At 34.5% G+C, this 10,424-nt stretch overlaps 1 protein-coding gene across 1 annotated transcript; it reads left to right on the top strand.

The window, feature by feature from the left end:
* Nucleotides 1–1,307: 1,307 nt before the first annotated feature.
* LOC109034177 (copine-8) lies at nt 1,308–10,096 on the top strand. The gene is made up of 4 exons (XM_019047179.2): nt 1,308–1,722; nt 2,558–2,699; nt 3,129–3,254; nt 3,877–10,096. The coding sequence occupies exons 1-4, from the start codon at nt 1,655–1,657 to the stop codon at nt 5,170–5,172; spliced, it is 1,632 nt and encodes a 543-aa protein (XP_018902724.2). The 5' UTR covers nt 1,308–1,654; the 3' UTR covers nt 5,173–10,096.
* Nucleotides 10,097–10,424: the final 328 nt, after the last annotated feature.

The raw sequence follows: 10,424 nt of genomic DNA, 5'->3' as shown, positions 1-10,424 counted from the left end.
AAACAGCAACCTAACCTAACCCCCCCCCCCCTTATTATAATCTCTTATATACAGGGTTAATTGAAATTGAATTTAATGAGGGTTGGGTTCAAACCATCTTAGTGACTGTATCACTTCATGCACATGATTGTTTATTTACTACTGCCACCCAAACGAAGGGGTTGCTGTTTGCTTTTTAGTCTGAACTTTTTAAGAACAGCAAAATTTGATGTCGCTACATGTTAGATAATTGTTATAGGAACATTAAGTGAGAAATATTAATGATCATATACAACTGATAATATTGTGTACATTAGAATTCGATGACTGAAGTAAAGGAATGTGTATACTCTATTGTAGCGCTTCAAAATATCTGCCCTTATTTTATTTTTATGAGAGGAAACTATCCAAAGTATCTGCTCGAATTTTTTTTTGCGATAAGTCTTGAATTAGGGAGGAAAATTCCCAAATTTGAAGGGAAACTGTTGATTTGCAAGTAGTCATTGAGCGTTAGTCAAATTTTATAATCCATTCTTAGGTTTAATAACCTGGGCAATATAAAGCTGCCTTTCCACCGACTACGCTCTAATTAAAGGATTAATTACCTTTCCCTCTAGGATAGGCCTTGATTGCAAACTTAGACCCTCCCCCCCTCCCTTGCAATATCAGCATTGTCTAAATGGTCATCTACGAAGCCATCGCGCAACCTTCAATTTCAATTTCGTCTCTCAAAAATATGGCTATAATTTCCTCCATTACAAAGGAGGCTAGCTAGTAGGTATGTTCATCTTCCCCAAATTTCATGAATTTTCTCTCTACATGAGAGGAACGATTTGCTGAAAAATTCATGCCGATCATCATCATCATCATCATCTTGAATATTATAGATCACTGTAATTACATCAGCAGTATCTGTCAAGACTTGTAGATTTACGGACGCGTAAATAAAGATTGCTAGTTTTGTTATCAGGCCCCAATTGATTAGTCATGAATTATTATCTCTTTTCTGAATACTAACTTGCTGTCGTTCGTTGCAAGGCGGTTTTTCCCGCGTAACTTTTCAAAATAAGGCCGATTTCGCATGTTACAGAAATCCATGTTCAGCAACGCAAAATTTCCAATGCCAATGCGCAGTCTCGAAAGAAATGTCAATGCCGAGCAATTTCCAAAGTCAATCAAACGCAGATGAATAGCAATCATGCATATTACTTTTATTTCCGCTTAGCTGACCTTTAAATCCTTGGAAAATGAACTACTGGTTTGTTATCCTCCCGCAGCTATGAAGATGAGGCGTGCCAATATTGCTCGTAATGTTGCAATTCCGTCGTTTCGTCATTCATAACCTCTAACATTCAAAATAAACAAAAAGCTTATCAGTAAAAGTAGTGGTGTTGTAGTGAACTGCGAAACTTGCGTTATAAAACAATTTCTCTTTTTTTTCAACTGTAACACACAGCAATTCTTCCCGCATTTGACAGCCCCCCTAAATTCAAGGATGACTGTATCATTTTTCCTCCGTACATTTATGTCTGTTCAAGTAGTTACCTACTTGTGGATTCACCATGATGCAACCGAGCTCGAGCCGTACACTTAAGCATTTCATTCTCCTAATTTGATGACCCGATTGAATATTTTTTCTCTCTGAGCTCTCCAAAAGCTTCAGTCGTTTCTAATCATGGCATATTTTGTTCCTGGATCTGCATCTGAGCCTACATCTGAAGTTGAACTAACCCTCTCATGCAGGTAAGTTCAAGGCCGCAAATTTAGTGTCGGGCCGATTACATACTTTTATCTGTCTGGCCTGCTTAGAATCTTGTATCATCAGTCATCTGACATAATTTCATTTCATTAAATTCTAGAAAAAACTAGACAGAGAGAAATATTTGTCGCCTTTCATCACTTTGAGTAATATCATCTGCGTCCTTTTTATTTTTAGTTGGAGTACTTTTGCGCATCTTTTTTTCTATATTCATCATTATACTAATTATGGGGAAAAAATCACTAAAGTTTTGATAAGATGAATTCAATGCTGGTTTGGTATACAAAGAAAATCTGTATGTGGGTAATTAAGTGTTGGCAGGCATTTTGTCAGGATGGTGTTAAGTATTTTCATGCTTTTATTTTAACACAGGAATGCTTGTCCGTTTCAAAAGAATTTATTGGCACACTTTGCCTTTATCAACTTTTGTTTTTATTGCCTTTCATCTATTTCAAATCACTAGCTATTACATCCAAACTGCACAACTTTTCAGTACCTATTAGGGACTGAATATTTCCACCACCACCCTCCCCCCCCTTTTTTTTTTAGGAATCATAATGATTATTAGGAACAGGAGCTTGACGCCGTGATGATAGATGGATGGGACCTTGTGGGCTATTTGAAAAAAAGAAGAAAAAAAAACCTGTTGAATTTGAGCTGATCATGAAACTCTGTTGAATCTTCTCTCGATCAGCTAGTCATCGGCCAGTCAAATTTTTTTTCCGATCAACTTGATGATTCATGCACTGTTGTACCAAAAATCATGTCATCTTATCATATTTTTATGTTCTTTGTTTCATATAAACTCTCATGTTGCAGAAATCTATTGGACTGCGATGTGTTCTCTAAATCTGATCCAATGTGCGTTGTTTACTTGAAGACTCCAGAAATGTCTCATTGGCAAGAAATTTGTCGCACAGAAACTGTCAGGAACACTCTGAATCCTGACTTTGTGAAGAAAGTGAGCATCTCAGAATTTTTCATTTAAAATAAAAACATTGATTAAAACAAATTTGCTGCAGAAATTTCCACATCAAAGAGGTTTACTTACTTATATGATTTATTATTTTACTGAACACAAACTTAGAAGATTTAAAGGAATATAAATAAATAAATAAATGTATAAAGAATCAAATCAATGTGATCACGTAAGATTTGTAAGCAAGAAAAGAGACAAAAGGAAAACAATTTATGTACCTATTTTTGAATTTGAAAAAAATCTTCACCAATCTTGCACCCATATTATCACTCATTCTTCTCTTCAAGCATTTCACCATTTATTTGTTGTTCCTGTTCTCAAAGACAAAAAATTCCTGACCTCTAATCTGGTTTACGTTCAAGTTCAGTTAATACTAATATGTTTAATTTGTTTCCTAAAATTTAATTTCAGGTCCACATCCTGTATCGGTTCGAAGTCCAACAAAACTTAAAATTCGAGGTGTATGATATTGATGCCAACAGTTCAAATCTTGATGACCATGACTTCCTAGGCTCTTGTCTTACAACATTAGGGCAGGTTAGCATACTGAACCTTATTTTGATTAATCATTTTCAAAAGAAAACCTTTCATGGTCTTACGTTCTGATATGGCAAATCGTAAGGAAATCATGGCTGTCTTAAAAACTTGCTAGTGCGTAAATACTCATGAATGTAGGTGACAGTAAAGCATGCAATTAACTGGACCTAGCCTGTACTATAGCTGCCAGAAATGCAAGAGAGCTTTTCGAGAGCTGCAGCTGTAGTACAGACTGGATCTTGTAAGCTGCATAGTCTATTGCCACCTAGATTGGTAAGCACTTACATGCCGGCGAGTTTTAAAATGTTTATGATTTTTTAAGATTTGAAACCGTTTGTTTCAATATGGTTTGATGAAAAATTGTAAAGAAAGCACATGTTAAACTACCTAGCCTTAGGTCTGTAAAACAATTCTGTATACTACCAAGTTTTTGACAAGTAAAAAGGCTTCATTTAATTTTGAAATTTTAATACTTTCATCTGTATTCAACGGTACTTACCTCTTTTAAAACAATTAAAATAAATAATTGATGTGTCTATAAATCTGTTTCTCCCAAATTTTAACTCCTAATTGATTTCTCTTTCGTCAGTGAATCAATTTTAAAGTCATTTGGTATCAACAGGTTGTTTCATCAGGAAAATCCTGTCTCCCTCTGTCTGGGACAAACCAGCGGAACTCTGGTGAGCTACTTATTCGAGTTGAAGAACTTTCTAATTGTAATGATGAAATCACATTGAAGTTCAGTGGCCGCAACCTGGACAAAAAAGACTTTTTTGGCTCATCAGATCCATTCTTTGAGCTTCTCAAAGTTGTTGAAGATGGTACGTATACACTCATTTATCGCTCAGAATTTATCAAATGGAACCTAAATCCGAACTGGAAACAATTCACACTACCTATCCGAAACCTTTGTGGAGGTGATCATGACCGCGATATCAAAATTAGCTGTTACGACTGGAACAGAAGTGGGAACCATAGTTTGATTGGGCACGCACACATCACAGTCAACCAACTCAAAGCAAAAAATGTTGCTGCAGATCATAGCTTCGCACTAATTCATCCTGATAAAGCGCGCAAATCAAACTATAAAAATTCTGGGCTTATGGTGCTAGAATTTTTTGATTTTCGAAAAGTTTACTCATTCTTAGACTATATTATTGGTGGTCTTCAGATCCACTGTACTTTTGCTATTGATTTTACTGCCTCAAATGGGGACCCTTCGATGCCTCAGTCCTTGCATTATATAAGTGATGGTGCTAATCAGTATGAACAAGCTTTAAGTGCAGTTGGTGAGATCATCCAAGACTACGATTGTGCGAAACAGTTTCCAGTTTTAGGTTTTGGAGCAAGACTCCCTCCAGATGGACGGATATCACACGAATTTTATGTTAACCTCTCTCAAAATAACCCATACTGTGATGGGTTGAAAGGTGTTGTTGACTCATATAGGTCCTGCATCCGTCAAGTGCAACTTTATGGTCCAACTAATTTTAGTCCCGTTATCAACCATGTTGCCAAGTTTGCTGCAGCATATCAAGATGGTAGTCAGTATTTTATTTTGCTCATTATAACCGATGGAATCATCACAGATATGGAGCACACAAAAGGTGCTATCGTTCACGCCTCAACACTTCCCATGTCAATAATTATAGTCGGCGTTGGTCAGGCGAATTTTGCCGCCATGAGTGAGTTGGATGCAGATACTGTTCCTTTAGTGTATAATAATGTTAAAGCTTTCAGGGATATTGTGCAATTTGTTCCTTTTTCCGATTTTCAAAATGTCAAGAACCCGCTTTTAGCAAAAACTTATCTGGCAAAAGAGGTTCTTGCCGAAATACCTGAACAAATTGTTTCTTTCATGAAAAGTAAAAATATTGTGCCAAGTGTGAAAGGTGCTCCTCCACCTTATTCTGCTTAGCGGAAGAAAAATTTCATGTTGTGGTATTGAACTTTTGTACCTTTTGAATCATGTTGCCAAATTTTTTTATGTATCTGGTGTTAAGGTAGAATTGTGGAACTTATTTGTTTGGTTAAATCAAGTCCTTTATTTTAACAAATTTGGAAAGAAAATACAATGTTGTAGATGCCTCACTCTCATTAATATTGGCTTTGTCTATTCGGATATTTCCTCTCAAGTTTGGGTGAGAGTTTGGCCCTTTCAAAAAGAAGACCTCTGGCATCAATTAACTTTTTGAGCTTGATCGTAAATTGTATAATTTCAATGCATCTCAAAGACAATGAGGGAGGGGAAACAGGAATGATGGTTTTTCCCACATTTTTACTTTCTTGAAGTCTTACCTTTCTGTGAATGAAGAAAAGTTGCCAAGTTTCCCAGACTTTTTTCGGCACTGACATATTAAATAGTAATTATAAAAAACAATTTTAATCGTCATAGAGAAAGAAAAAAAATTTCCAGTCGTTTACCCAATTTCACGAATATCTTTTGGTTCGAGTTCTAAAAAGCCTTAACAAAGGAGCAAGGTCACAATTTTTCTAAAGCCAGATAATGCATCAAATATAATTCCAGAGAAAACAAACAGAAGCTTATTTGCACTCTCTGCATTCATCAGTAAGGTCTGGACTTTTAGCTGAAGGAACATCTAGATTAAAAGTGACAGAATGGACTACGAATGTTGTGTCACTGGCTGTTGTATTCTTAAAAGCAGGAAACATTATAATTGCAAACTTGGAAACCTCCAAAACTCGTCATAATTCTGGAGAAAAGTTTATGAAGGAGTGAGAAGCTGAATGTGTTTCAGCACCGGAGTTTCAAAATTAATATTTTTTTCTTATTTTTTCTCCACAATAATACCTAACATATGTTCTACCTACTATTGTAAAAAGCTTCACAAATTACCTGTTTGTATTCTTAAGATTTCTCTTCCTTTTCTGTTTTAAGGAGCATAGTATCTTTATCCATAGTTGATCACATTTGTTCTCATACTTTCCATTGTCGCCATTATTTTTAATTTGTTTATTTCTAGAACTTATTTGAAAAACTTAAAATATTTTAAAGACTTTTGACAAGTTGGTCTTAAACAAAAAAAATATTTCAAGTCTTTCAATAGCAAGCTGGAATTCTTGCAACCACCTTATGTCATACATTGATAAATACGCACAAATTATTGTATGTAGATGTATACAACTAAACCAAAATCACTCAGTACTTTTCTGATTGTCATTCTTTTGTGTCAAAGGTTTTCTGTTTTTTTAGTCAAGATCAAGTTAGATATTTTTTCAATTTTCAAACATTTCTTTACTATACCTAACGTAATTCTACTTTTTACAGTATTACTTCAAGAGTATCAAATTTTTTATTCAGGCATAGGACATTAATAAGTGTACGGTCTCGTATTAATATCTGCCCATTTTTCCTACAGAGGCCAAGGAGTATAAAAGCTCTACTTTTAGGGTATTCCCAATCAGGTCTTTACGCTCTGATTTCTTTTTTTACTTCAGCCAATATTGGGATGTTCTTAACCGTGCCTTCATGCCTGTCTTTTGCGTACTTAAGTTTTCCGTTGCTTTCTGTTCACCTGTAGGATTCATTAAATTAATCTTTCATATCCATTTGGTGAGGAATCTGTCAAGGATCGCCACTAAGAAAAAAAAGGGAAAAATTCGTTGACCTGAGGAAAACTACTTAACAAATTCTATAATTACCATCATTCTGCATTACAGATAACAAATTTTACATTTATAGGATTTTATACAATTTAAAGTCTTTTCCTAGAAAAGCGCACAAGTATTTTTTGTTGAATCAGATTTTTTTTTTTTTTTTAGATCAGTATGTATCTTTATACATTTGTCTAGTATTTTTGAACTTTATTCAATCATACAGTGTGATCTAAACCTCCTGTGCCACCTCACTAACTTTTTCACTAATTGAGCCATTGAGGTCATACTTAGAGCTGTGTATATGTTGAAGGAAGCTACTTTTTTTGGGGGGAGGGTGATTTAATGACATCATCAGTGCAAATCTCAAATTTAATGCTCCAGAAGTTTTCTTACAAAATAATAAATTGTTGGTGGCGACTCCATGACACTGTAACAGAGAAGTTCTTTTTCGTCCACATAACAAAGAAGTTATCAGGGTAGTGCAGAACATTTGGATCACACTATATAAAGACCTAAAAGGCACCTCATCTTCAATTTGGAAAATATTATGACATGTCAAATTGAGGACCATGCCGGAGCAATGACTTATCTTGGAATTTACCCATTTTTAAAATGTATTTTTCTTTCAAATAATGAATTTCAAAACCTAAGAAGCTACGTTTAAAGAATTGCTGTTGGTTTATTCAGTTTGTTGGAAGTTGGGAGTTCATTTCCAACTTTCAAATGCGTTTCTCTCGAAAATCTGTACCTTTTATGTAAGTCATTCTTCCGTCATAGTTCTCGATCATAGAAACCTTTTACTTCTTGTCAAGTTTCTTCAGGGTTTTTTCAGTTAATTAATTTAGATGTTGAACCTTTTAATAAAAAACTTGAAACATTTGTATCAAGCATGAAAATTCATTTGTAAGATTATCGAGTGAGCGATTTATTTCCAATTATCTGTGTATACTCATGGAGTAAGCACCAAATATCAGTTTTTTATTTGCAACATTACAGAGATCTTTTAAGCATATATACATACATATTTTTTTTTTTTTTTTTTTTTTTTTTTTTTTTTTTTTTTGCAGTTGATGTAAACAAAATGGGCAGACTCAATCATCAATAATGGGCTAAGTGCCAAAAAGCTGATTTTGAGTTATTCACGATTTTATTTTGGACAACTACCTCGGCAAATTCAGCCAGGGTGTCTACTAAAACAGGCTGGCCAAAAATCAGTACCTTTACAGGACTTTTTCAGTACATTCCCAAAGAATTCAGTACCTACTTGACAGAAAAATTCAGTACTTTTTCAGTACCTTCAACTGACGAAATTTCAAAAATTTGAATTTCCCGCTCAAATTGTGACAAAAATGAAAAAAAATTCCGGACTCCCTTGCAAAATTTCCGCACTTTTTCAGTACTTCCGGACCGCCCTTCAAAAATCAGTACCATTTCCGGAGTTTCCGGTAATTCTGGAGTTGTAGACACCCTGTCAGCGAATGTTATCCTTTCGGATGTTGTATGCATTACTCTAAAGTTGGTGTAACTCAACCCATTAAGCAGCATGTTGTCCTTGGTGCAAAGAGCAAAATGCCACGTCTGACTCAATTTTTGATTTCTGACACTTAGCCTGTTAGAGATATAAGTCTTCATGTCCCCAAATTGATGTGAATTTTCTAACCTGATCAAGCTATCAATTACAGACTTTTTTATCTGCTTTCCCTCTGCTTGTGAAAGAAGGGGAAAAAATGTATTGAAATATTTACAAACACTGTAATTGATTTATGCTTGCTTCCTCAGGGGAATGATCTCTCCGGCCTTATTCTTTTTTTGTGAAGTAGATGAGTTCTAACTTACTAAAATAATTCTCATTTCTTATTTATTCATAATTTCTACCATTTTACCGACTGGAGTATACTTACTAGTGAATTTTTTTGTAACCCGAAAGAACCTGAGCAATTTTTTAAACATTTTTACAATGCACACTTCTGCTCATTTGTCTTTTTTTCATTTGTGATGATCAGCGTTTCTCTGCTTTGCTGTGTTTAAGTTGGAGGAACCCCAAATCCACCCCCTGATTGATAGTTCATCCCAGTGTGAACAGTTTACTCTATGAGGCATTCTCTTTCACTTTTTTTTAATGCTTTCAGAATCTTCTTGTATCGTCCCTAGTCTTAATTATTGCATAATCAAATATTGATCCACCCTGCCTTTATTTCTTGAAAATTCTTTGTTCAATTTGTTTTATGTGTGTATCTCTAGTCCCATTGACCTAGGTTGAGAGAAAAAAAAAGGTGGAGTTTTTAAGTAGTTTCAATAGTATTTTCATAGGAGGTGATTCATCAAGTTGAGACCCATGTTATTTCTTTGATACTATCAGTTTCAAATTGATCTAAGAGCACAAAATGGAAGGGAGAAGATTCTTTTCTTGGTCGCACAGAAGGAACTTTGCACTTGTAGAAGTAGCAAATTTTGAAATACTATTTTTACAATGAGCATAAACCTTTTCCTTTTCTTTCATTTTAGCCTATATAAGATGTCAAATGGCCTTCAATTCTTTCTAATAGTTTTGTTTGTGCAAAATCCAGTTCGAGAGGTTATGATAATCAATTAAGAGCAATTTTCTTTGCTCTTTCATGTCTTTGCTATCAGTAAGAAAAATAAATATTTTCCTCGTTATTCTAACATAATCTGTAATTACTGATCTATCAGACCAATTATACTTATTGTGAGCTTAACCAACAATTACGTTAAGATTCTACACATTTATGTAATAAACATCATGCTCAAGATTTAAATAGTTACCTATAAACATTGAGAAGAAACATTTGGAAAGGCATTCTTGTTCAAAGTCTTTAACATCCGAAAAGATGAAAAATGTGAAGTGGACAAGTGCCTTTAATAATTTCTCCAACCCAGAATGTTGTTCAAGAATTTTTGTCCATAGCATATTGCCTTCTTTGAACCATTCATTATAGTATTTGCCTCCAACGAAACTCCTACTTTACTTAGTTTGTTTGGTCCAAGAGTTACTTTGTATTATTTTCTCTTCTGCTGTTCCTTTGTATGTTCTATCATCTAGCGATGCATTTTAGCTTGCTAAGCCATCTTCAGGCTGAAATTAGTCGTTGTTACTCACTCCGAGTTTCGGATGAGCATCACTTGTATACTTTTTGATACGCAACAATACCTACAAGTAAAAATGGGCGTTAAAAACATTTACATACCACAATATTAAAAAAACCCAGAAAACTGGCTAAAATTGTGGTATGTGATATGCAGCTACTGTATTGGTATTTTAAGAAACTTCTTACTTTTGCCGGGCTTCGGTAAAAACGCCTATTATGTTTTGATAGTCCAACTCACTTTTCGTTTTATATTTTGCACATTTTCAATGGAGAATTTGCACGAAAATGTTTTATTACATTATCTGAGAGTGCTTAAAGATCTTTATCAGCTGGATTATTTATTGAATCAGCTCGAGCTGATTTCGCAGTATTATTCATAATTCTTTTTTGAAATGGGAAATAGTACGAAAATAGATTAAAAAGTGTGAAAAAGCAACCTCCTAGT

Source organism: Bemisia tabaci, chromosome 4, assembly GCF_918797505.1.
Source record: "Bemisia tabaci chromosome 4, PGI_BMITA_v3".
NCBI lineage: Eukaryota > Metazoa > Arthropoda > Insecta > Hemiptera > Aleyrodidae > Bemisia > Bemisia tabaci.
Note: the sequence above shows the minus strand (reverse complement) of the source record. Positions and strands in the feature narration are given on the sequence as shown.

What these genes read in the sequence shown, in the direction of transcription:
- LOC109034177 (XM_019047179.2), top strand. Translation starts at nt 1,655, where the DNA reads ATGGCATATTTTGTTCCTGGATCTGCATCTGAGCCTACATCTGAAGTT. An exon ending in GAACTAACCCTCTCATGCAG is followed by an intron (nt 1,723 to 2,557) that starts GTAAGTTCAAGG and finishes CTCATGTTGCAG; the next exon opens with AAATCTATTGGACTGCGATG. An exon ending in ATCCTGACTTTGTGAAGAAA is followed by an intron (nt 2,700 to 3,128) that starts GTGAGCATCTCA and finishes ATTTAATTTCAG; the next exon opens with GTCCACATCCTGTATCGGTT.